We start from the raw sequence: 26,488 nt of genomic DNA, 5'->3' as shown, positions 1-26,488 counted from the left end.
ATACAATGTTCTGTTGTATGTCCGTCTATTCAAATTGTCACCATTAGAGCCATGCTTGCGGGTGAATATATAATAGTATTAGATATCTATATATTAAAATATTAAATTTTGAATAAATGTAAGACACTATTTACAATAATTCCATGTGACACTGCTAGCATTCACACAGGATAATGAAGGCTGCATTCTCCCCATCACAGGATCAATACATGACACAAGTAGTATCTGTATTGACTATTTTGTAGACAAGCTGAACCTCTTTAGGTTGGACACAAAAGTCACGAATCATGGTACACACAAGAATCAGTGAATGCAAAATACTGATTCAAAAATAGAGGACTTTATTTCGAATTGTGAATTGATTTCACCACAATGATGGTGTCACAGAGGATGCATATCAAGTAAGACAATAAATGGGAAAAGCCTGCACTCCGCTGTTAGTACTAAAATTAGTACATAAATTCATAACAAATGACTGTTGCGTAATGTTACAATATTGTATCAATGATTTCAACTTCATTTGTCTGGCAAAAGTTTGTGGGTCTCTGTCAGCCAGGCTTACATTGTCTATTGCTCTAAAAATACAACGAATACACAGCACACTGTTATGTTAAAGATGATAAAAGACCGGCCCAAGCTAAAATAAAATTACAACATGCTCTTTAACAAGCCCTCTTGAACATTTGCATCAAGGGGAAAATGAAGCACTAGAATTTCAGCTGACTATATATAAAAAAGGAACTATTACAATAAGAGTAAGCAATACATTAGCCTCCAAGACAATTAGGTTTGCATAACAAAAACAATGTAAAAATCCTAGTTACTTAATAGATACAGTCAGTAGTTACAGCCATTGGGTTTAGAAACTTTTTTTGCTTCAAGTTTCTGAACATGTAGTTTCAGGTTGTCCGGTTTTGATCACATTAAAATGGCACAAACATGTTCACTTTTTAGGTGTCCACCACACACTCCTGGTCCTACGTCACACGTCTCTGTCCAGCTCGGATTGCATGGATAGCTGATCCAGTTCACTAGGGTGGGTAGGCTGCAGTATTAAGTTACACTCAACACAATTTACAGAGCTCAAAGAGCTTACACATTCACCAGATCAGCTCTATAGGCCCCTAAAAGTGGAAAATACAAGTGTTAGTGTAACTGTTGTGTTAGAAAATGTTGTGATCATGTGTTTAGGTCTTGGGTTTGGTGTTATGTGGTTATGGTCCTGGTGTCGGTGTGACTCTAGACCTGTGGTTGTGATCCGGTCAGGCTCAGATCTCCTGGAGCAGGTCAGTGGGAAAGAAGCCCAGCTTGCGGCCTGTGCTGACCTTCAAGTAGCCATTCACCTCCTCTCCCTTCTTCACCACGATCTGCAACACAAAGAGAATGGAGGACAGTGTTATGGCAAAGTACTTAAGTAAAAAATACTTTAAAGTACTACTAAAGTTTTTTGGGTATCTATATTTTACTTTATTTTACTATTTAAAGTACCAGCCAAAGGTTTGGACACACCTACTCAGTTAAGGGTTTTTCTTTATTTTTTGCGTTTGAGCCAATCAGTTGTGTTCTGGCAAGGTAGGGGTAGTATACAGAAGATTTGGTAAAAGACCAAGCCCATATTATGGCAACAACGGCTCAAATAAGCAAAGAGAAATGACTGTCCATAATTACTTTAAGACATGAAGGTCAGTCAATCTGGAAAATTCAAGAACTTTGAAGGTTTCTTCAAGTGCAGTCACAAAAAACATCAAGCGCTATGATGAAATTAGCTCTCATGAGAACCGCCATAGAAAAGGAATACCCAAAGTTACCTCTGCTGCAGAGGATAAGTTCATTAGAGTTAAATGCACCTCAGATTGCAGCCCAAATAAATGCTTCACAGAGTTCAAGTAACAGACACATCTCAACATCAACTGTTCAGAGGAACCTGTGTGAATCAGGCCTTCATGGTAAAATTGCTGCAAAGAAACCACTACTAAAGGACACTAATAAAAATAAGAGACGTGCTTGGGCCAAGAAACATGAGGAATGGACATTAGACCAGTGGAAATCTGTCCTTTGGTCTGATGAGTCCAAATTTTAGATTTGTGGTTCCAACCGCCATGTCTTTGTGAGACGCAGAGTAGGTGAACAGATGATCTCCGCATGTGTGGCGTCCACCGTGAAGCATGGAAGAGGAGGTGTGATGGTGGGGGATTCTTTGCTGGTGACACTGTCAGTGATTTATTTAGAATTCAAGGCACACTGAACCAGCATGGCTATCACAGAATTCTGCAGCGAATACACCATGCCATCTGGTTTGCACTTAGTCCCACTATCATTTGTTTTTCAACAGGACAATGACCCAAAACACACCTCCAGGCTGTGAATGGGCTATTTGACCAAGGAGAGTGATGGAGTGTTGCATCAGATGACCTGGCCTCCACAATCACCTGACTCAACCCAAATGAGATGGCTTGGGATAAGTGAAAGAAAAGCAGCCAACAAGTGCTCAGCATATGTGGGAACGCCTTCAAGACTGTTGGAAAAGCATTCCTTATCAAGCTGGTTGAGAGAATGCCAAGAGTGTGCAAAGCAATCAAGGCAGATGGTGGCTACTTTGAAGAATCTAAAATAAAAAATATATTTTGATATGTTTAACACTTTTTTTGGTTACTACATGATTCCATATGTGTTATTTCATAGTTTTGATGTCTTCGCTATTATTCTACATCACTACATTCCAAAAGAAAAGAATGTACTTTTTACTCTTTACATTTTCCCTGACACCCAAAAGTACTTTAGAATGCTTTGCGTGACAGGAAAATAGTATAATTCACGTACTTATCAAGAGAACATGCCTGGTCATCCCTACTGCCTCTGATCTGCTGGACTCACTAAACACACATTCTTTGTTTGTAAATTATGTCTGAGTGTTGGAGTGTGCCCCTTGCTATCCGTAAATACAAATGACAAGAAAATGGTGCAGTCTTGTTTGCTTAATATAAGGAATTATAAATTATTTTACTTTATGTTTACTTTTGATACTTACGCATATTTAAAACCAAATACTTTTATTCAAATAGTATTTTACTGGGTGACTTTCACTTTTACTTGAGTCATCTTCTATTAAGGTATCTTTACTTTTACTCAAGTATGACAATTGGGTACTTTTTCCACCACACATGACCAGACACACACGCATTGTAGCAACAGTCATTACAGTCACTGTCCACATGCACACATTCATCCATACTGCTCATGATCATAAATCAGTTGACATCAGTTTCTTGTGCAAAGAAAAACTAAGAAACGTTATTTTCATAGACAGACAGCTGACCTGGGTCAAATACTTGAGCTGGGCTTGATTCAGTGTGACCAGCAGTAGCGAAATAAAGCACACCTCAGTTACACTACTTTCAACTGCTGTATGCAACAGTATTTGACTCGGGTCTGATACAGAGACACCCGTTTCTTACCTGGTCTTTTTTCAGTGTTATCTGACCCATCTCTCGGTTTCCCACGACGGAGCGCGTCACCTTGAACACCCTCTCTCCCGTTTTTATTCTAATGATGTAATTGGTGGGGAGGTAACCTGTCTTCTCCCCAATCTTCCCCTGAGAATAAAAAATTGCCCTTATTTACAATGGTGACAATAAAATAGAAAGTAGATCTCATGAGGCAGTATTTATTCTTTTTTTATTTGATTTATTCAACCTTTATTTAACCAGGTAGGCCAGTTGAGAACAAGTTCTCATTTACAACTGTGATCTGGCCATGAAAAAGCAAAGCAGTGCGACAAAAGCAACAACACAGAGTTGCACATAAACAAACAGAGTCAATAACACAATAGAAAAATCTATGTATAGTGTGTGCAAATGTAGAAAAGTAGGGAGGTAAGGCAATAAATACAGTGGGGCAAAAAAGTATTTAGTCAGCCACCAATTGTGCAAGTTCTCCCACTTAAAAAGATGAGAGGCCTGTAATTTTCATTATAGGTACACTTCAACTATGACAGACAAAATGAGGGGGAAAAATCCAGAAAATCACATTGTAGGATTTTTTATGAATTTATTTGCAAATTATGGTGGAAAATAAGTATTTGGTCAATAACAAAAGTTTATCTCAATACTTTTATATACCCTTTATCAAACGTTTTCTGTAAGTCTTCACAAGGTTTTCACACACTGTTGCTGGTATTTTGGCCCATTCCTCCATGCAGATCTCCTCTAGAGCAGTGATGTTTTGGGGCTGTTGCTGGGCAACACAGACTTTCAACTCCCTCCAAAGATTTTCTATGGGGTTGAGATCTGGAGACTGGCTAGGCCACTCCAGGACCTTGAAATGCTTCTTACGAAGCCACTCCTTCGTTGCCCGGGCGGTGTGTTTGGGATCATTGGCATGCTGAAAGATCCAGCCACGTTTCATCTTCAATGCCCTTGCTGATGGAAGGAGGTTTTCACTCAAAATCTCACGGTACGTGGCCCCATTCCTTCTTTCCTTTACACGGATCAGTCGTCCTGGTCCCTTTGCAGAAAAACAGCCCCAAAGCATGATGTTTCCACCCCCATGCTTCACAGTAGGTATGGTGTTCTTTGGATGCAACTCAGCATTCTTTGTCCTCCAAACACAACGAGTTCAGTTTTTACCAAAAAGTTATATTTTGGTTTCATCTGACCATATGACATTCTCCCAATCTTCTTCTGGATCATCCAAATGTTCTCTAGCAAACTTCAGACGGGCCTGGACATGTACTGGCTTAAGCAGGGGGACACGTCTGGCACTGCAGTATTTGAGTCCCTGGCGGCGTAGTGTGTTACTGATGGTAGGCTTTGTTACTTTGGTCCCAGCTCTCTGCAGGTCATTCACTAGGTCCCCCCGTGTGGTTCTGGGATTTTTGCTCACCGTTCTTGTGATTATTTGACCCACGGGGTGAGATCTTGTGGGGAGCCCCAGATCGAGGGAGATTATCAGTGGTCTTGTATGTCTTCCATTTTCTAATAATTGCTCCCACAGTTGATTTCTTCAAAAAAAGCTGCTTACGTATTGCAGATTCAGATTCAGAGGATAAATAACAATATGGGGATGAGGTAGTTCGGTGTGCTTTTTACATATTGGCTGTGTACAGGTACAGTGATCAGTAAGCTGCTCTGACAGCTGATGCTTAAAGTTAGAGAGAGAGATATAAGACTCCAGCTTCAGTGATTTTTGCCATTTGTTCTAATCATTGGCAGCAGAGAACTGGAAGGAAAGGCGGCCAAAGTAAATGTTGGCTTTGGGGATGACCAGTGAAATATACCTGCTGGAGCGTGTGTTCGGGTGGGTGTTGCTATGGTGACCAGTGAGCTGAGATAAGGCAGGGCTTTACCTAGCAAAGACTTATAGATGACCTGGAGCCAGTGGGTTTGGCAATGAATATGTAGTGAGGGCCAGCCAACGAGAGCATACAGGTCGCAGTGGTGGATAGTATATGAGGCTTTGGTGACAAAACAGATGGCACTGTGATAGACTACATCCAGTTTGAGTGTTGGAGACTATTTTGTAAATGACATCGCCGAAGTCAAGTCAAGTCAGTCAGTTTTACAAGGGTATGTTTGGCAGCATGAGTGAAGGAGGCTTTTTTGCGAAATAGAAAGACAATTCTAGATTTAAATTTTGGATTGGAGATGTTTGATGTGAGTGTGGAAGGGGAGTTTACAGTCTAACCAGACACCTAGGTATTTGTTGTTGTCCACATATTCTAAGTCAGAACCGTCCAGAGTAGTGATGCTGGATGGGCGGGCAGGTGCGGGCAGCAATCAGTTGAAGAGCATGCACTTAGTTTTATTAGCATTTAAGAGCAGTTGGAGGCCTCAGAAGGAGTGTTGTATGGCATTGAAGCTCGTTTTGAGGTTAATTAACACAGTGTCCAAAGGGCCAGATGTATACAGAATGGTGTCGTCTGCGTAGAGGTGGATCAGAGAATCACCAGCAGCAGCAAGAGTGACATCATTGATAAATATAGAGAAAAGAGTCGGCCCGAGAATTGAACCCTGTGGCACCCCCATAGAGACTACTAGCAGAGTCATTGCTAGTTTTGATCATTGTCAGCTTGCATGAACATTTTTCAGGAACACTTACCCTCCACCATTCCTCATTTGCATCATCAATTATAGTGATTCGATCACCAGGACTGAAAGACACAAAGGTTTGTATATTATTTATCAAATTGTATCAAATGTTTCATATTACCACAAGACTTAAATGTTGGGACATGAAACCTAATTCATACAATATAAGGAAATGTATTGGTAAACCCACTGGAAGTCAAGGTCGTCTTTCTCAATAGCCTTGAAGCGATACAGAGCCAGGTAGTAATGTGACTGATTTCCCATGTTTCCCATCTCCTTCTTTTTCTGTGGCAAACATACACCAATGTTTATTTAACTACTAATTGTATTGATGTACCAGACAGGGTGTTATTATTGATATTTACATGGTTAGTGTATACATGATGTCAGGCAGTTTCAGTCCCTTACCTTGTCATCTGCTTTGTCAGCCTTGTCTCCTTTCTTATCCCCCTCTGGCTTTCCTATAAGGACATCACACAGGGTCTTTGTAGAGTTTCAATACAACAATGGTCAACTCCACAACTTTATAGTCAGTATTACATTAATTTTACGTTGCTCCTTGACATTCAGCGTAAGATACATTGTTTGTTCTGTACTGGATGTCATTCTGGTTAGTCTGGGAAAAGATTGACATACATACAGTACCAGTCAAAATTTTGGACACACCAACTCATTCCAGGGTTTTTCTTTATTTGTACTATTTTCTACATTGTAGAATAATAGTGAAGACATCACAACTATGAAATAACACATGGAATAATGTAGTAACCAAAAATGTGTTAAACAATTTAAAATTTAAAATATTTTAGATTCTTCAAAGTAGCCACCCTTTGCCTTGATGATAGCTTTCCACACTCTTGTCATTCTCTCAACCAGCTTCACCTGGAATGCTTTTCCATTAGTCTTGAAGGAGTTCCCACATATGCTGAGCACTTGTTGGCTGCTTTACCTTCAATCTGCAGTCCAACTCCTCCCAAACCACCTCAATTGGGTTGAGTCGGGTGATTGTGGAGGCCAGGTCATCTGATGCAACACTCCATCACTCTCCTTGGTCAAATAGCCCTTACACAGCCTGGTGGTGTGTTGGGTCATTGTCCTGTTGAAAAACAAATGATAGTCCCACTAAGTGAAAACCAGATGGGATGGTGTATCGCTACAGAATGCTATGGTAGCCATGCTGGTTCAGTGTGCCTTAAAATCTTAATAAATCACTGACAGTGTCACCAGCAAAACACCCCCACGCATCACATCTCCTCCATGCTTCACGGTGGGAACCACACATGCAGAGATCATCCGTTCACCATCTCTGCATCTCACAAAGACACGGTGGTTGGAACCACAAATCTAAAATTTGGACTCATCAAACCAAAGGACAAATTTCCACTGGTCTAATGTCCATTGCTCGTGTTTCTTGGCCCAAGCAAATCTTTTCTTATTATTGGTGTCCTTTAGTAGTGGTTTCTTTGCAGCAATTCGACCATGAAGGCCTGATTCACGCAATCTCCTCTGAACAGTTGATGTTAAGATGTGTCTGTTACACATCTGTGTCTGTTACACAACTGATTGGCCAAAACGCATTGAGAAGGAAGGAAATTCCACAAATTAACAAGGCACACCTGTTATTTGAAATGCATGCCAGGTGACTACCTCATGAAGCTGCTAAAGAGAATGCCAAGTGTGTGCAAAGCTGTCATCAAGGCAACGGGTGGCTACTTTGAAGAATCTTAAATCTAAAATATGTTTTGATTTGTTTAACATTTTTTTGGTTACTACCTGATTCCATATGTGTTATTTCATAGTTGTGATGTCTTCACTATTATTCTACAATGTAGAAAATAGTAAAAAATAAAGAAAAACCCTGGAATGGGTAGGTGTGTCTAAACTTTTGACCGGTACTGTATATTGTTTAGCAACTGCTTGACAACCAACCACCCCTTATGCTTTGGTTTATTTATCATTCACTTTGATGAGCTTCAATATAATTTCATATGGCACAATAGGTTTAAATAAAATACGTTGTTTTAAATAAATAAAGTGTATTTTTCTATAGTTGATGCAGTGGAACCATAGATGGCATCACCTTGAATTGTCACATGCTTCAATATGGTCATGCTCATCCTTTTTCAATACCTTCTGCCTGCTCATCTTCTTTGGGTTGTTGGGATTCCTCTTCCTCCATCATCATCATCATCATCTTGGAGGGAAAAAAAGATGGTTAACATGCCATTTATGATCCCTATGCAAATGGTTGTCAGTAAATTACACCACTTATTGTCATTAATTTATTTTTTGGCTAATATGGACACGAGGTCCACACTCACATTCTTCTTGTCCTCAGACCCCTTCTTGCGCTCCTTGTTTGCCATGACGACCCCAACCCGCAGGGTGTCAAACACAGGGTCGTTACGGTTGGAGTGGGCTAGACAGGAGGGAAGCAACAGAGAGAGCACATAGTAAAAAATAAGTTGAACACTTGTTGAGATGGTTAGTGTCTTACCTGCATCTGTCTGGTCACTACTGTATAGAGGGGAGCTGTAGGCCCGTCGGAAACCTGGGGGCTATAGGAGAGACAGCAAAATTAATATGTAGAATAATTGTTGTTTTTGGCAACTGCATGCAATGGCAACTTGATCATGTTCTGACATTATAATGACTATCTAAATTATGAATTGAAAATGTCTTACAATTTTGCCAAAGCACTTCTGATACTCGACATAGGACTGGCATGAGTGATGGATGTTGGTCTTGCAGTTTTTGCACCGTAGAGCAAACTTGTTGTTGACTGAAAGGTTGAAAAGTCAACTATAAGAAGCTAGTCAGTATTATTAAGCTTCAACTTTACAGATACTATTAATAAATACAAGAGCCACTGTGGCCAATGTTATAACTTACGGACTATCATACGAGCACAGACGTCACAGAACTTGGGCGTCTTGCAGTAGTGGTCCTTGAACTTGTGTGGTTTGTCATTCACCAATATAACAACGGGCTCAGGCTCGGGCTCCTTCTCCTCCACTTCCACCTCCTCTTCATAAATAAAGTATACCTGCAGAGAGGGTGCCTATGTCTCAATACCTTTACAGATGTCCTTCCTTTCCCCTGCCTGGTGACCGCTGATTGGATTGGTATATATTGGATTGGTATATATATTATATATTTCTTATTTGCATTGTTTTACTTTTAAATCTGTGTATTGTCTAAAAATTGTTCAATATTACTGCACTGCTGGAGCTAGGAACACAAGCATTTCACTACGCCCGCAATAACATCTGCTTAGTATGTAATTTGATTTGATTCAGCTGGAGGTAGAACGTTTTTATTGAAATCCAAAGAATCAGTCTCATCAAAACAATGATTTCCTATCATGATTGTTATTTATATCATACAGTGCATTTGGAAACTATTCAGACCCCTTTCCTTTTTCCACATTTTGTTATGTTACAACCTTATTCTAAAATGTATTATATTAGTATTTCCTCATCAATTTACACACAATACCCAATAATGACAGAGAAACAGGTTTTTAGAAATGTTAACAAATATACTAAAGATAAACAGAACTACCTTATTTACATAAGTATTCAGACCCTTTGATATGAGCCTCAAAATTGGGGCGGCAGGGTGGCCTAGTGGCCTAGTGGTTGGAGCGTTGGACTAGCAACCGGAAGGTTGCGAGTTCAAACCCCCGAGCTGACAAGGTACAAATCTGTCATTCTGCCCCTGAACAGGCAGTTAACCCACTGTTCCCAGGCCGTCATTGAAAATAAGAATTTGTTCTTAACTGACTTGCCTGGTTAAATAAAGGTTAAAAAAAATTGAGCTCAGGTGCATACTGTTTCCATTGATCATCCTTGAGATCTTTCTAAGACTAGAGTCCACCTGTGATAAATTCAATTGATTGGACTTGATTTGGAAGGGCGCACTATATAAGGTCCCACAGTTGACAGTGCATGTCAGAGCAAAAACCAAGCCAGGAAGTCAAAGTAATTGTCCGTAGAGCTCTGAGACAGGATTGTGTCGAGGCACAGATCTGGGGAAGGGTACCAAAAAATGTCTGCAAAACCTAAAGAAAAGCAAAGATACCTTAATAGAATATTGTAAAAGTGAAAGTCACCCAGTAAAATACTACTTGAGTAAAAGTCTAAAAGAATTTGGTTTTAAATGTACTTAAGTATCAAAAGTAAATGTATGTATATATCCTTTCACATTCCTTATATTATGCAAGCGGCACAATTTTCTTGTTTTAAACATGTATGGATAGCCAGGGGCACACTCCAACACTCAGACATCATGTACAAACAAAGCATCTGTGTTTCGTGAGTCCGTCAGATCAGAGGCAGTAGGGTTGACCAGGGATGTTCTCTTGATAAGTGTATGAATTGGACCATTTTCCTGTCCTGCTAAGCATTCAAAATGTAACGAGTACTTTTGGGTGTCAGGGAAAATGTATGGAGTAAAAAGTACATTATTTTCTTTAGGAATGTGTTAAAGTACAGATACACCAAAAATCTACTTAAGTAGTACCTTAAAGTATTTTTACTTAAGTACTTTAAACCACTGTCAATAACACAGTGGCCTCCATCATTCTTAAATGGGAGAAGTTTGAAACCACTAAAACTCTCTAGAGTCAGCCGCACGGCCAAACTGGGCAATCAGGGGAGAAGGGCCTTGGTCAGGGAGGTGATCAAGAACCCGATCACTCTGACAGAGCCCCAGAGTTCCTCTGTAGAGGTGGGAGAACCTTACAGAAGGGCAACCATCTGCAGCACTCCACCAATTCGGCATTTATGGTAGAGTGGCCACTCCTCAGTAAAAGGCTCATGACAGCCCAAATACAGATGTGCCAAGCTTGTAGCGTCATACCCAAGAGAACTTGAGGCTGTAATCGCTGCCAAAGATGCTTTCAGTGTTTAATTTTTGATACATTTTCCAAACATTTCTAAAGAGTAGTTTTTGCTTTGTTATTATGGGGTATTGTGTGTAGTTTGATGGGGGGGGGGGGGGGAATCAATTTTAGAACAAGGCTGTAATGTAATAAAATGTGGGGAAAGTAAAGGGGTCTGAATACTTTCCCGACTGCAGTGTAGAAAAATGTCCATTGAAACCATTATTTCACTTCTGGAGAGTAAGTGGTAAATGAAAAAGGCTCTGTGGATTTAGCCCACAGTGTCACCTTACTGCAGAATATAAATAGGGGAGCAGAGAGCCTCACATATTAAACTAATGAGGTTACTGTATTCTGACCATCCTAGTTGGCTGCTATTTTAAACTGTTTGAGGGATGGTGTTACCAACAGTGGCAGATTGTCATGCTACTCACAGTATTGTCTTCTTCTTTCACAATATTGTCAGGGGCTGTGGGGTTATCGTGGATATCCACAGAATGTTTATCTTCAAGTCTAACTCAGAGAAACAAACAGAGACCATTAAGTAACATCAACAAACAAGGATATCTGACATATATTTAAGGGCAGATATTGCAGTAGTATTGTTACGGTGGCTGAGCTTTACATTTTTACCAAGTTTTACATGTCTATTGCAATGAAAAATCTAATACTTAAATCTTTCCCTCGTTGTTTTGTTTAGAAGCAGGTAAATCTATTAAAAAGGAATATCCTATGTATTCAGTTCAGCAACAGGAGAGCAGACTCACTGGTCATATTGGGCCATGGTGTAGTGTGTGAGCTCTCACTCTCGTCCTGCAGTGCTACCCACCTAAGACAGAATACAGTTTAGGGGAACAGAAACACTGGCTCTCAATTTGAATGGGACCATTTTAATGAGACACGTGACCCAATCATGTCCTCTCCTCTCGCATGTAGTAAAGGGGGGAGGGGGAGATTATTTACTCGCCTGCACACACACACACACACACACACACACACACACACACACACACACACACACACACACACACACACACACACACACACACACACACTCTCTCCAAAATACACTCGTCCACTCTACTATTTTGGGGCAGGGTAACTCAATCTCATCATGGCTAAATTTGGGTGCCTTGCCAGACTGGGCATGAGATGAGAGATTCTGAAAAATTACAATGATATAAAACCAGAATCAGTCTTAGTGAGAATTTGACTATTCGGTCCCCTCTCAATAATGAAACTTATAGAATTTGCTATATATCTAAATGATAAAATATATGATATCTATTTAGAAAAGGACTAAGCTGAACAGATCACACATATACACAAAAAAAGGGGCATGCAATATAGTTACAGTTTAGACATACTTGTTCCTACTGGTTGCTAGTCCAGTCAATGAAGAAATTAAATCTGGTATGTGGATGTATGGTAAAGGCTTTCTTCACCAGTTTCCTTTCATGTGTGATGAGCAACCTGTCACACCGGAGGCCTCCGAACCATTCCAACTCTTGATATTTCCCTTTTCAGGTTTATGCAGGTAATTTCCAAAAAGCGATCCAATGGTTAGTGGTTAGAGCAGAGGGGTTGGTGAGTGAGTGAGTGGGGGACTGTAAAAGCAGGCATCAGTTTGAGTGAGTGAGACAGCTGGGTACCGGTGACGAGGGGAAATCTGATACTCACACCCATTCCTTGGCCCTGTAGATCGGTCATGGCTAGATGAGATCCAGCTTTATCTCACTAAAATGGGGGAAAAAATACTTTTGATGTTAATTTGACACAAGCTGTATCCCTTCTAGCCATGACCCCGCAGACCCCTGTCACAGCCTGAGAGGACAGGCCAAGACACACACAGCCAACTGTTGGCTTACTATACAAACTGCAGGCATAATCAGTATTGTTTTAGTTGCTCTCATTGTTGTCAACATCGTTATGACAACAATAATTATATTTCTATGGAAAATACTGACAAAGGAATGGAATGGAAATAGGCTATGTTTATCTTTATTGTACTGCCAGGTTAAAGAACATTTTAAACATAAAGAAAAACTTGTAGTTTATATATAAGGAGAGGATCTACATAATATATTAAGAAAAAGTACAGTATTGTATTGTGAAAGACTGATGGTAGTAGAGGTAGCTAATCCATGGAAGAAAACATGACATTCTACAAAAGCCTATTTTTCCCTAGCCCAGTTGAAGAACAGAGAACCATGGCCAGTTTATTCTTCATTTGGGGGGCCGCGTCAGCTACCACTACAAAGGTCCGGTTGCATTGTGGGTACAATAGTCCCTCGCCGCCCCATTGCGCATGCTCCATAGAAAACTCCATTATTTTTTTGCACGGAATCTGCAAGAAAAAATAATAACTGTGAAATAGAGATTAAAAGATGCATCGGATGAGCTCCATTTTTTCTAAACATACACCAGCTTGATCGAACAGTGTCTGGAGATAACGACTGAATAATTTGGCGACACGATCAGACATCCTTGGGTCTTGGGACACTCCAGAATCAAGTAAATTTCTGTCAACGCTAGCTAGCCATCTAACGTTAGCCTAGCCCCGAGATCATAGGCGCAGTAAAATGAAGCATTATTGTCCTTTGTTTTTAACGAGACGGGCAGATGCAGCTAGAAAGACGGATAGTTGATTGATGGCGCAAATCATTTGAACTGGAGGGTTGATCACCACATTGTCTGTCTAGATAAAGTTAACATCCAAAACAATTTAGCGTTAGTAAGCCAGCTAGCTAACTCTGTCCGGGGTTCTCCCGCGAGCTTACTGGAGAAGACTCCAAAAACTTCGCGACCTTGTTTGAGAACAGAATGGTAGAATACATTTCGCACAAATGGTCGTTAGCTAGCTAGCATGCATGACAATATATAAACAAATTTCTCCCAAGTTCCCATTATTGAAATGTTACTATTTTGCAAGGTGTGTCTGTCAATCTGTTACGACACTTTAGACTGCAATATTAGCTAACTAACGTTAGTTGGATGAAGGTAGCCTAGCTAGCTATGTAGGACAATCATTGCTGTGACTGTGATTTAACTTTATGTGCCATTTCTGTAATGGCTATATTATAAAGTATAGTGTGCATGTGGGCTAGATAACTATTATCAAGTTACAAATGCTGTTTTCCCTTTCAATTTCAACATCCAGCTGCACACACCACCAGTCTCATTTAGCTCGCTAACTATCTAGGTAGCTATTTGATAATAGGTCACTCAATTGAAATACCACTACAAGGCCTATCCTAATATATGCATCCCCTTCCTCGAATGCTATGTGGCTGTGTTTCAGAATCGAGAGATTCTTTTTGTTCATCATTTTCACGTATTATTTTTTTAGGGCTTTCTAACGTCAGGTCTATCTCAATCTTCTTTGCAGTCAAACTGTGGCCTTAGTGTCAGCTGCAGAGTTTTGGAGGAGTTGACCTCTGAAGCAGGGCCAGAAAACTTAACGTTACTTCTTGGAGAGTTCTGCAAGGTGTTGGAGGGTGGTTGGCAGAGTGTGTGTGCTTCTCCCCTGACACAATGGCCTTCACACGGTGGATACCATAGCCAATAATATATTTGGCATTTCAAAGATGACAAGGTAGGCTTGAGAACATGATATCCTTCCTCACTTATCAGGCTAGCCCAATAACAGGCTAAAAGAGCCTAACCTTACTCCAAGTCCAAGGACCTTACATGTTCTTTTTAGAGGCGAAATGCCCCTGGCATCCAAAACAGCTAAATACTCCATCTCAATGTGAATGGATTCTCAGTTGCGGTACGATTCTAGAAACATAATGCCCTCTACTTTCATATCACATCAAAATAATTTCACAAATGCAAAATATATACTTACTGTACACTGTTTTAACTGGTTTTAACACAGTTGCAGCCAGCAGTATTTTTCAGTGACAAGTTTGTGGCGTCCGTCTTCCGTTTACACAGGTGTTCGGAGACGCAGATAGCTAATTAGCACAATTGGTCGACTCTGTTTTCCGTAAACAGACGCTGTAACATGGAAATATGGCCGTGTGGGAACCCCAACCCTATAAAGGTGTGTAGTAATTTAACCTTTTTTTCCTAACAGATATGAAAGATAAGATATGTTTTCAAAACCGTACCGCAAGTGATGTGTGTAAACGTTTAGCACAAGCTTAACAAAGCTACCCTGGCCAGAAGATACTCTCCACAATAGGTGCTAAAGGTAGTTAGCATTGATGAATGGGCTATCATCAGGCATGCTTTATGTTAGACTTTATATTGGTTTCTACGAGTTGGAACTCTGGTTGTCTTTTTTTGTGGGAAAACATTGGTGTCAGAATCTCAGTATAGTGGTCGTAATAGTTGTTCATCAAAGCATGTATTCATTCTACATTTGTTCCTGCTTCTTCTATCCCAAAGGTGCTGCAAAGCAGTTTTTACAAAATGATGGGAGGCAGTGAGAGTGGCAGTGGAGACAAGGATGGAGTCCACTCTGTGGCAATACAAGTCCCCATTGGCTGGCAGAGGAGAGCGAAGGACGGGCTTGTGGTGTATGTCAGGTAAGCAAGTTCAGTAACACAGGCGGGTATAATACTGTTTATACTTGTGTTGTAAGCATATATGGGCCATTATAATGTTTTCATTTCCCAAAAGCTGGTCTGGAGCAGGGAATTGTAAAATATATTTGATTTCCCCTTCCCTTTATTTCATCACTCATCTCCTGCATCCCTGTCCATTCCTACAGTCCAAGTGGCGCAGTCCTGTCCTCACTGGAAGAGGTTAAGTCATATCTGTTGACCGATGGCACATGCAAGTGTGGCCTCGAGTGTCCGCTGGTCATCCACAAGGTGACTCCCTCTACATCTCACTTATCGTCTCACAACCGGTTTTGACTGGGGTTTGCTGAATGTATGTTCCTTTGTCTCTGCAGGTGTTTAACTTTAGCCTAGGGGTCAAAATTCAACAGCACAGCCAGCCGGTGGGGAAGGCAGAGCAGGACATGACAAAGCTCTGTAACCATCGGAGGAAAGTGGTTGCCATGGCAGCGCTCTGTCGCAGTATGCAGGCTTCACAACTGCCCTATGTTGCCCGTCACACAGGTAAATACAGTGCCTTCAGAAAGTCACACAGATAACTATAGTGCCTTCAGAAAGTATTCACACCCTTTGACTTTTTCCAAATTTTGTTCAAAATGGTATTCAAATGGACTTAATTGCCATTTTTTGTCAACAATCTACACAAAATACTCTGTGAAAGTGGAAGAAAAATTCTAACATTTGAATAAAAAAATAACAATAAAACACTATCTTGATTAGATAAGTATTCAACACCATGAGTCAATACATGTTAGAATCACATTTGGCATCTGTAATCACTTTCTCTGTAAGTCTCTGAGATTTGCCCACCTGGATTGTACAACATTTGCACAAAAATCCCCTTTTTCTTCAACCTCTGTCAAGATGATTGTTGATCATTGCTAGACAGCCATTTTCAAGTCTTGCTGTAGATTTTTAAGCTGATTTTAAGTAAACTGTAGCTGGGCCACTTGGGAACATTTAATTTTGTCTTGGTAAGCAACGCCCGTGTATACTTGGCCTTGTGTTTTAGGTTATTGTCCTGCTGAAAGGTGAATTTGTCTCCCAGTGTCTGTTGGAAAGCAGACTGAACCAGGTTTTCCTCTAGGATTTGACCTATGCTTAGCTCTCTTACGTTGATTTTTTTATTGCAAACACGATGCATGCTCTGGTATATTTGCATTCTGTACAGGCTCCCTTCTTTTCATTCTGTCAATTAGGTTAGTATTGTGGAGCAGCTACAATGTTGTTGTTCCATCCTCAGTTTTTTTCCTATCACTGCCATTAAACTCTAAATGCTTTAAAGTCACTATTGGCTTCATGGTGAAATCCCTGAGCGGTTTCCTTCCTCTCTGGCAAGTGAGTTAGGAAGTACACCTGTATCTTTGTAGTGACTGGGTGTATTGATACAGCATCCAAGTGTAATTAATAACCACATGCTCAAAGGGATATTCAATGTCTGCTTTATTTGTATTTTTACCCATTTACCAATCGGTGCCCTTTGGGAGTTATTAGAAATCCTCCCGGGTCTTTGTGGTTGAATCTGTATTTGAAATTCACTACTCAACTGAGGGACCGTACATATAATTGTATGTGTGGGGTACAGAGATGAGGTAGTTATTCAGAAATCCTGTTAAACTCTATTGCCCCGAGTTCATGCATTTATTATGTGACTTGTTAAGCAAATGTTTACTCCTGAACTTATTTAGGCTTGCCATAACAAAGGGGTTGAATACTTTTTGACTTATTTAAACATTTCGAAAAACATAATTGAATACATTTTAAATTTGAGCTGTAACACAGAATGTGGAAAATGTCAAGGGGTGTGAGTACTAGATCTAATGTAACAGAAATGAAGTGCTTTCAGGATCATTAAACGGCTATTGATGGTCAGGTACCAAAACATTTTTACATTGTGCTATTCAAATAGTGCTCTCAGAAATGTCATTAATCATGCTGGTTAGGGCTGTGACAATATGGGATTTTTAGTAACAATTAATTGCCATGGTTATTGTTGTAATTGCCATTTTTTGTGAAAAAATGTTTTGAGCTTGTAATGTATTATAATACTGCATCTTTGAAAATGAGCTACGACATACCTATGATACAACACAGCTTTGGTGACAAAACAAATGGTTATGACCACTTAACTTTTGGAAACGAAGCTTCTACTCCTGACCATGCCTTTTTTCTCGTGAAATGATTAGGCTACCAACTTTACCCACTTCATGTAAAAATTATTAAAAACTGCTATTGGGTAAACTACATCTACAGTGCCTTGCGAAAGTATTCGGCCCCCTTGAACTTTGCAACCTTTTGCCACATTTCAGGCTTCAAACATAAAGATATAAAGCTGTATTTTTTTGTGAAGAATCAACAACAAGTGGGACACAATCATGAAGTGGAACGACATTTATTGGATATTTCAAACTTTTTTAACAAATCAAAAACTGAAAAATTGGGCGTGCAAAATTATTCAGCCCCCTTAAGTTAATACTTTGTAGCGCCACCTTTTGCTGCGATTACAGCTGTAAGTCGCTTGGGTTATGTCTCTATCAGTTTTGCACATCGAGAGACTGAATTTTTTTCCCATTCCTCCTTGCAAAACAGCTCAAGCTTAGTGAGGTTGGATGGAGAGCATTTGTGAACAACAGTTTTCAGTTCTTTCCACAGATTCTCGGTTGGATTCAGGTCTGGACTTTGACTTGGCCATTCTAACACCTGGATATGTTTATTTTTGAACCATTCGATTGTAGATTTTGCTTTATGTTTTGGATCATTGTCTTGTTGGAAGACAAATCTCCGTCCCAGTCTCAGGTCTTTTGCAGACTCCATCAGGTTTTCTTCCAGAATGGTCCTGTATTTGGCTCCATCCATCTTCCCATCAATTTTAACCATCTTCCCTGTCCCTGCTGAAGAAAAGCAGGCCCAAACCATGATGCTGCCACCACCATGTTTGACAGTGGGTATGGTGTGTTCAGGGTGATGAGCTGTGTTGCTTTTACGCCAAACATAACGTTTTGCATTGTTGCCAAAAAGTTCAATTTTGGTTTAATCTGACCAGAGCACCTTCTTCCACATGTTTGGTGTGTCTCCCAGGTGGCTTGTGGCAAACTTTAAACAACACTTTTTATGGATATCTTTAAGAAATGGCTTTCTTCTTGCCACTCTTCCATAAAGGCCAGATTTGTGCAATATACGACTGATTGTTGTCCTACGGACAGAGTCTCCCACCTCAGCTGTAGATCTCTGCAGTTCATCCAGAGTGATCATGGGCCTCTTGGCTGCATCTCTGATCAGTCTTCTCCTTGTATGAGCTGAAAGTTTAGAGGGAGTTTGCAGTGGTCTGATTCTCCTTCCATTTCAATATTATCGCTTGCACAGTGCTCCTTGGGATGTTTAAAGCTTGGGAAATCTTTTTGTATCCAAATCCGGCTTTAAACTTCTTCACAACAGTATCTCGGACCTGCCTGGTGTGTTCCTTGTTCTTCATGATGCTCTCTGCGCTTTTAACTTTATAATTTTGCACGCCCAATTTTTCAGTTTTTGATTTGTTAAAAAAGTTTGAAATATCCAATAAATGTCGTTCCACTTCATGATTGTGTCCCACTTGTTGTTGATTCTTCACAAAAAAAATACAGTTTTATATCTTTGTTTGAAGCCTGAAATGTGGCAAAAGGTCGCAAAGTTCAAGGGGGCCGAATACTTTCCCAAGGCACTGTACTTGAAAAGGAAGTTGAATCTCACCCCCTACTAATGTATTAAGAATTATGAAGGAAAATGTGAGTTCATGGTTATTGCCCATAATTGTCGGTTACACTATTATACAATTATTGTGCAAGCTCTAATGTAGATTTTTTGTTGTTGCAGAGGTCACCAGTGGCATTATGGAGAACAGAGATCCTAAGAGGATGAGAGTGGACAGGGAAGAAAAAGAACGTGGCACTTACTCCTCCAAACACAATCTCGTCCAGTCCAGGCCCAACAATAACCTCCACCCCAACTCTTGTGGCAGTCCTAAAAATTCTCCCCAACTTGTGTATTCTTACAATGGCTCCTCACCCCTCTCACACAATAGCACTAACTCTTATCACACGCCTGATATTTTGAGGAGACTGCCACCTCCTCTCAATCTCGCCCCCAACACCTCTCCATTCTCCAGCTATGGGGCACCTCAGAGGTCCCCACACACACCAACGCCTCAGAATCTCAGTCAGGGTCAGAGGGCACCACAGACTCCAGAAGCCCTCAGATCTCCTCATATGGGGCCCCTCTCTCCCCCTCCTCCCTCCTCCCCTGGGACACTGGGGAGGGGAGGGCAGAGTCATCAACATTGTATCATCGTTGGGTCTCCCCTGTCCCCCTCATGTTCCCCCTCTCCCTCTGTGAGTATGAACTGCCCCTCTCCCCGCCAGCGCTCACGCCACCCCTCCGCCTCTTCTGCTCACTCTGAGCAGGGGGTGGGAGGGGTGGTGCTTGGTGGCTACGCCCCCAGAAGGATATCCTCTTCCTCCTCACACTCTCCTATACCAGGGGGGTCCCCTATCCTCCATTTCTCAAAATACAAGCTTGAGGACATCTTAGAGCAGTTTAAGAACTCTGGCAACAGTAGCACTAATAATCACATCCTTCACCCAAACTCACTGAGCAACCAAAACAATCCTCATATCCTCTCTCTAGCTCTTGAAAAGGTTGGGAGGCCCACAAAGGCACCTGCTTCTGTCTCAGGCATGGAGATCAGTGCTGGTCCTTCTGGTTTGCCTCTTGGAAAGTTCTTGAACCACCAGAAGCAACCCCACCCAGCTTCTTTTCCTGCCAGTAGTCTCCTCTCGGCAGCAGCCAAGGCCCAGCTGGCCAGCCAGATGACTCACAACCAGAGCTCCAATTCGCGCAGCATCCTCAACTCAGCCCTCTCTTTGGAGGTCTCGAGGGAGTCTAAGCAATTGAAGGTAACAAACAGCACTTTACACAACAGCCTTCCCTCAATCGCTAGGCCCCTGTCTGCAGCCTCCCCCCTGCTTTCTCTCTCCCAGCCCCTAGCCTCCAGTCCCCTTCACCTCTCCCGTACGGACCGGACATCCCACAGGAAGCGGCAGCGGCGTTCGCCCACAGTGCTCAGCATGCTGAAGGAGTCCCAGATGACCGGTCCCAGAACCCCCGGCGACGTGCTCAACCTCTCCTCGCACTCTCAACCCTCCTCTACCTCAGCCTCGCCCTACCCCGCCATGTTAGAGAACCACCTCCAGGCCCTAAGGCTCTCAGTCCGGCACTCTGGCACACTCGCAGGGCCCCAGAAGCAGCCTGACGGCGCCCTGGATTTCACAACAATCATGGCAGGTCAACCGGATCCCCCCACCCAGCCTCTCTCTGCTCTGCTTCACCTGCTCAGTGTGCAGAACGCTCAAGCCACTGGAGCCCAGCCCGGCTCTGGACACTGCACAGGAGGCATGAGGCAGAGCCCCAGGCAGTCTCCCTCGCCCTCCCATTTAAACATCAGACCATTCCCCGTGCAGTCCCCCACTAATCACAGTACCACACAAGGCCCATCACAGCCCCTCTCTCCCTCTCAGTCAAAGTCCAGGCGAGGTAATGCACAGTCTCCGTCTCGACCACATACGAGGACTAGTCCCAAACAGAGACGGTCTCCTTCCATGGCCCTGTCCAACGCTCAGTCAGCACAATATTGCAGTAGCCCCTCGCCCACCCCACACACCCCTAATAGGCTGTGGCAGGCCCAAAACCAACCTATGGATGCCACCACCATCCAGTCACCCATTGGCCAGGCCTTTCCTGAAGTCAGTGAATCAATGGAGATGGAGAGCATGTCAACACTAGGCCCTGGTCTCAACAGCACCTCCAACCATAGCAGCAGCGTCACCAGCTACAGCAGCACCACCTCCCCCAGACCCCTGGATCTCAGTAACCACATGCTGGCACTGCTGGCAGCCTCTTCCACCACACCTCTTGGGGAGGGGGGCCTGGACAGAAGCACCGGCAACAACACTACAGGTGAGGATGAACCTTTAAAATGTTGTATTGTCACTTACACCGACCGGATAGGTGCAGTGAAATGTGTTGTTTTACAGGGTCAGCCATAGTAGTATGGCTCCACTGGAGAAAATTAGGGTTAAGTACCTTGCTCAAGGGCACATCAACAGATTCTTTACATTGTTGTCTCAGGTATTCAAACCAGCGACCTTTCAGTTACTGGCCCAACGCTCTAACCGCTAGGATACCTGAGGCCTAGGAAAATACACCAATTTTTCATTAGACGTGTTAAGATTTGTTGAGTACTGTCTGTTTTGAAAAAGAACATTCATCATGCCGTTAATCCTGGTTCTCTCCAATCCTCTCTAGGGGTACAAGAGCCTCAGAGTGTTGATCATCAGGGCTCCACAGTGACCAAACCCCCGGGAGGCTGCAGCCCCCAGGCCCTGGGGGACTCTACTTGCTCCTTACCCCTGGCTGAAGCCTTCCCCTTCATGAGTCAGGAGCAGCTTCTCCAGCTTCTATCTGCCACGGCCGGCCTGCCCTCCCTCCTGGACCCCACCATCCTGGGCTCTCTGCCCCTGGGCCTGTGGATTGGCGGTCAGCAGGGTCACCTCCCCATCTCCAACACACCTCAGCAACACCATCAACTACCCGATCAACAACTACTACAACAATCAGAACAACAACTACTGTTACAGCATGAGCAACAGCAGAAACAACACCAGACTGCCCATCTGAACCACAACTTTCCATTTAGCTTATTCCCCTGTCTAATGGGAGGTCAGGGAGAGCTGCCTCTGAATCTCCTGGGTCTGTTGAACCCACTGCTACCCCCTTCTGCTGCCCCTACCCCAGGCCAGGAGTGTGATCTGGGGATGGGGGAGAAACTGGGCCTCCAGGCTCTCCTCATGGCCTCCCTGCTACTAGGCCAGCAGCAGACTGCCATGTTGCCCCTGTCTGGGCTTGGCCAGCTGAGCCTGGACCTCCCCTTCCGGCAGCACATCCCAGCCCTGTTGGACGGTTTGTCTCTGGATAAAGGGTCTGGACTCCTGGACCCGTCATCCCTCCCCGGCCCTGGGCTCCTTGAGGCCCTCCAGGGCCTGCTTCCCCCAGCTGATGGGCCGCTCCAGGCCCTGCAGTCGCTCCTGCTCTCCACCCCCCTGCCTCCCCGGCCTTCCTTTCCCTCAGCCCTGATCTGCTAACTGCTGCCCTGGGCTCTACTGGCCTCCCGCCTGCCTCTCATCTCCCCCTAACACAGCAACCCCAACAACCCCCACCTCAGGTAGGTTCTCTCCCTTAGCCTGGTCCTCTACCCTGTAGTTTTCCCTTGTCAAATAGTTAACACTGTATCTCTATTAGAGATGTCAGTTTGATGTTTTGATCCTGTCTCCATCCAGGTCTCAGCTTCAGGCCATGATGGGGGGATGGAAACTCTAATCCCCCTGTCTGTCCAGGGAAAGGACAACCCTGGCCTCCACCAGTTACTGCCTACTCTCCTCAACCCAGGGGTTCTAGGTTAGTCACAGCAACATTCATTTACACTGCTATAAATATCAAGGTTTTGTTGTCAATTACAAATGCGGAATCATAGTTAGTCTTTTCTATTACATTTCACTTTATTAATAGTGAATTATTTACAAACTTTGGGAACAGCTACAACAAAGCTATATCTTGTACATTACCCACATATTGCTTAGAATGTCACCGTATCCCATTCACAAACTGTTTTAATGATGAACCATGTGTATTTGTAGGAGACCTGTCTGCTCTGACCAGCCTCCACAGTCTGCTGGGGCTAGGTGCAGGCCCTCTCTTCCTGCCCCCCGTACAGGCCTCTGCCTTGGGCATGCCTCTGCTCCAGGGCCCTGATGGGGCCATCAACCTCCTCAACAACATCCAGGTACTTGTTGTGTTCCACTTATTTTTTTTAGGAGTGGCGCCGTCCTACTCCTTTTGTACATTTTGTTGATTTATTGAAGAGATTGAAAGGCCAAGGGAAGGAGGGGGAGTAAAATGCCAGTGTGGCGGATTCGAACCCATGCCGACTCTGGCATACATGTGTGCCGGGATCAACGGCTGTAACCACTGGACCACACAGGCCATTGTTTTCCACTCCTGACACAAGCCTTGTCTTGTGATTTTTGAAATATCTGTATCTTCCTTCTTCAGCTCAACATGGCACCACCCTCAGAGGGAGAAAAGGCCATCTCCTTACAGGAAACAGACAGCTCCTCCCTTCAGGAGGATATTCCAGCCAATCGGCTTACCCCAGAGACTGCACCCAGCCCCTGTCCCGCCCTGGCCCCCGTATCCCAGCGTGGAGAGGGCTCCGTGGTGAGCGTCCTGGACCCCTACGCTTCCTTCATGGACACTATCTACACCTCCTTCCTCCAGGTCAGTGCTAAAGAGCAGGAAGCAGTTCAGTCTGGGGCGGATGCCTTCGGTGCCTTACCGCCCTCCTACCCTGGGGAGCGCCGTTCCCCCTCCGCTCTCCTCCCTCAGGTCAGTGCCCCCCTCTCCCTGAGCCCTCGGCAGGCCTGCACCCTGAGGAACCCGGACCTGTCCCGGCTCAATATGGAGGCAGCCCACTCCCCGGCTCAGGGCACCCCTAAACCCAGCAACGATGGCTCCAACACGCCCCCGCAGAACAAGTTGGAGTTCCCAGAGTGTCACACTAACCCTCCTCTGCTTCCCATCTACCTGGAGGAAGCCAAGACAGACTCGTACAGCCAGGCTGTGTCAGATCGGCAGGGGGACAGACCCCAGGCAGGAGGGTACCAGAGTCCCAGAGACGGGAGCAGCTGCCCCAAGGAGGAGACTGGGGGTCTACAGCACACGGAGCAGGGCAGGGTGAGTCTGGCTGCTGTTTCCTTTAGTTTATTGTCCGGGTTTAAATACAGTCAAAAAGGATCCCTAAATCCATCCTCCAAGCGCCAAGGAGGTCATTTTGTTTTACCACTGCATGGCTAAAAATGCCATTTAGACACAATATTGCATTACAAGCAGTGAAAGATTTATGTAATTTGTGCCTTATTGATTACAGTGTCCCTTCTCCCTTTCAGAACCAAACTGCACAAATGGGGGGGGCCAGAAGAGGCAGGAAAAGGAAACAAACGTGAGCTCATTTTGATTCTGTACTTGAATCTTTGATAACGAAGAGCACCGATTTACTATTCTGCCCATCTTCTCGATGGCACTTATAACACTGCCACTTTTCCAAAGAACAAGGAAATTTAATACCAGTGTAAATATACTGATATTATTGTGTGTGTTTAAAAAAAACAAATCAGGCTACAGAATGTGCTAGAGGACTTCAGAGAACTGGATTCTCCAGCCCTAGAGGAACCTAAACCCAGGGTAAAACACTAGACCACCCCACAACCCTTAACTTCATTAGACCTATTATATCAGTTTGTCCCTTAGTGTCTGCCGTCCAGGCTGCTAATGATGATGTGATGTGTGTGTGTTGTAGGTGGTGCTGCTGAAGCCTGAGAGGTCGGTCCGGGGCAGGAGGCGGCGGGGAGCCAGGTCCCAGAGACAGTGACGGGAGCAGGTTCACCCCAACCCCACCCCTATCACTGCTTTATATTGTCTAAGCTCCCCCACTCTGTTTTTACACTGCACTAATATATTGTCATGCCAACCTCTTACCTTTTGAATGGGAGTGAACTAGATGAGAAAATGAAAAATAGTTATGTGGATGCTTTCACTTAGGTCCTCTCTTAAGTCTGTGTGGTTGCTTGACATTGTGATTGATTGAGATCCGTTATGATGTAAGTGTTAGAATTATGTCTACAAAAAACTGCACTGTTTCTCAGTGTGTTTACTGTGAGTCAGGATAAGAGTATCTACTTGAATGACCTACATTTGCGCTCTGTTTGAGATTGTATGATGTCTGTGTGCGTGTGGATTGTGCACATTTGGGTGTTCAAGATGCTCAAGGTAGAAGTTGCCCCTGACCACAGATCTAGAATCAGATTGCTTGGGGAGGGTGTTGTGTATCACCAAGCAGATGAGTTAGCCAGCTAAATGTACTGTCTAAATAATCTGAAGTCACATTTTCAAATTAATAAAGATAGATGTGAAATTGGCAAGACTCGACACTTCCAACAACCCACATTCAAGATGAGCTTTCTTATAGAACCTGCTCTATAAAGTGGTCATGCTTTGTGATACACCCCTTTGTATGTTCTCTGTGGTGTGTTTAGTAAACAATGCACATTTCAATTAGGTCCTTTCACAGGGGAATGGCTGATGAAAAAGTGTGAGCTATGTGTGCGTTTTTAACTCAATGTATTTTTGGGTGGGATGTAGTTGTACTTTCTCTCATTGTCCTTCAGATCGCTGTGCTATACACTATTGCAGCCCAGTAATGCTGGCATATCTTATTTAAATGAAAAGAAGCAGATTATGCAATTTCTACACATGGAGATTTGTAAATATGTACAGTTAATGTGTTTTATTTTATATTGTTAGAGACAATGAATTGTGAATTTTCGGGGAATTGTAATTAAGTATTTTCTCATTCTACCCTTGCTTTCAATACTTATGTTAAAAGAATATTCAATTGTTGACTGTAGCTTTCTTTTTTATATGGGAGTCTTTTTTTTATTTAATATTAAACTATTTACAGAAAATGTGCCTCCTTGTTTGATGTTGGCAGCTTAAATCTACTGAATTTTCTAGCAAGTAACCACCCTCTTATTTGCAAAATTTTACGTGTTGCATCAGTAGAAAGGACCACGAGCCCAAACTCTGCTTTTGATCAATAAATGTAATTCCTTCCCATCGTGAATGTGGTTAGCTTTACATTCCGGGAAGAATGTCTTCCTAGCAGAGAGAAGAAACAATCCAAACGACAAAACGTTCACAACTGAAAAAGCAACATAATTTACTTAAGTCTTGGTTGCATATGAAATCTTTCATTTATATATAGTTGAATCAAGCAGTTGATTCCATAAAACGGAATAGGCGTA

At 43.0% G+C, this 26,488-nt stretch overlaps 2 protein-coding genes and 1 long non-coding RNA gene across 5 annotated transcripts; 1 reads left to right on the top strand and 2 right to left on the bottom strand.

Moving 5' to 3' along the window:
* Nucleotides 1-8: 8 nt before the first annotated feature.
* On the bottom strand, nucleotides 9-12,734 carry LOC135528033 (SH3 and cysteine-rich domain-containing protein 3-like). Of its 3 annotated transcripts, XM_064956800.1 has the most exons (13): nucleotides 12,339-12,601; nucleotides 11,739-11,800; nucleotides 11,406-11,484; nucleotides 8,979-9,132; nucleotides 8,771-8,868; nucleotides 8,584-8,644; nucleotides 8,408-8,505; nucleotides 8,217-8,280; nucleotides 6,495-6,547; nucleotides 6,277-6,371; nucleotides 6,097-6,148; nucleotides 3,456-3,593; nucleotides 9-1,367 (listed from the first exon to the last, which is right to left on the bottom strand). In XM_064956800.1, the coding sequence occupies exons 2-13, from the start codon at nucleotides 11,753-11,755 to the stop codon at nucleotides 1,269-1,271; spliced, it is 1,008 nt and encodes a 335-aa protein (XP_064812872.1). In that variant the 5' UTR covers nucleotides 11,756-11,800; nucleotides 12,339-12,601; the 3' UTR covers nucleotides 9-1,268. The 3 variants fall into 3 exon arrangements, with proteins under 3 accessions (XP_064812872.1, XP_064812871.1, XP_064812870.1); XM_064956799.1 differs by lacking the exon at nucleotides 12,339-12,601 and adding an exon at nucleotides 12,652-12,734 and having other exon boundaries at nucleotides 8,408-8,644; XM_064956798.1 differs by having other exon boundaries at nucleotides 8,408-8,644.
* Nucleotides 12,735-12,956: 222 nt separating this feature from the next.
* Nucleotides 12,957-15,001, bottom strand: LOC135528034 (uncharacterized). Its single transcript, XR_010453502.1, has 2 exons — nucleotides 14,822-15,001; nucleotides 12,957-13,318 (listed from the first exon to the last, which is right to left on the bottom strand). It is a non-coding gene; the product is annotated as an uncharacterized LOC135528034 (long non-coding RNA).
* LOC135528032 (methyl-CpG-binding domain protein 5-like) lies at nucleotides 13,277-26,149 on the top strand. Its single transcript, XM_064956797.1, is given in 16 exon segments — nucleotides 13,277-13,485; nucleotides 14,360-14,566; nucleotides 14,911-15,019; nucleotides 15,367-15,506; nucleotides 15,692-15,794; nucleotides 15,878-16,046; nucleotides 19,392-20,470; nucleotides 20,555-21,530; nucleotides 21,879-22,679; nucleotides 22,682-22,794; nucleotides 22,910-23,027; nucleotides 23,267-23,412; nucleotides 23,682-24,362; nucleotides 24,575-24,627; nucleotides 24,803-24,869; nucleotides 24,985-26,149. Coding segments are annotated over 14 exon segments (4,557 nt in total). The 5' UTR covers nucleotides 13,277-13,485; nucleotides 14,360-14,566; nucleotides 14,911-14,980; the 3' UTR covers nucleotides 25,057-26,149.
* The last annotated feature ends 339 nt before the right edge of the window (nucleotides 26,150-26,488 follow it).

Source organism: Oncorhynchus masou, chromosome 33, assembly GCF_036934945.1.
Source record: "Oncorhynchus masou masou isolate Uvic2021 chromosome 33, UVic_Omas_1.1, whole genome shotgun sequence".
Lineage (NCBI taxonomy): Eukaryota > Metazoa > Chordata > Actinopteri > Salmoniformes > Salmonidae > Oncorhynchus > Oncorhynchus masou.
Note: the sequence above shows the minus strand (reverse complement) of the source record. Positions and strands in the feature narration are given on the sequence as shown.

Bases quoted from the DNA above. Each gene is read 5' to 3' on its own strand.
- LOC135528033 (XM_064956799.1), bottom strand. The intron at 6,372-6,494 runs GTAAGGGACTGA...TGTTTGCCACAG, and splicing joins CTGACAAAGCAGATGACAAG to AAAAAGAAGGAGATGGGAAA. The intron at 6,149-6,276 runs GTGGGTTTACCA...TGTGTCTTTCAG, and splicing joins AAAGACGACCTTGACTTCCA to TCCTGGTGATCGAATCACTA.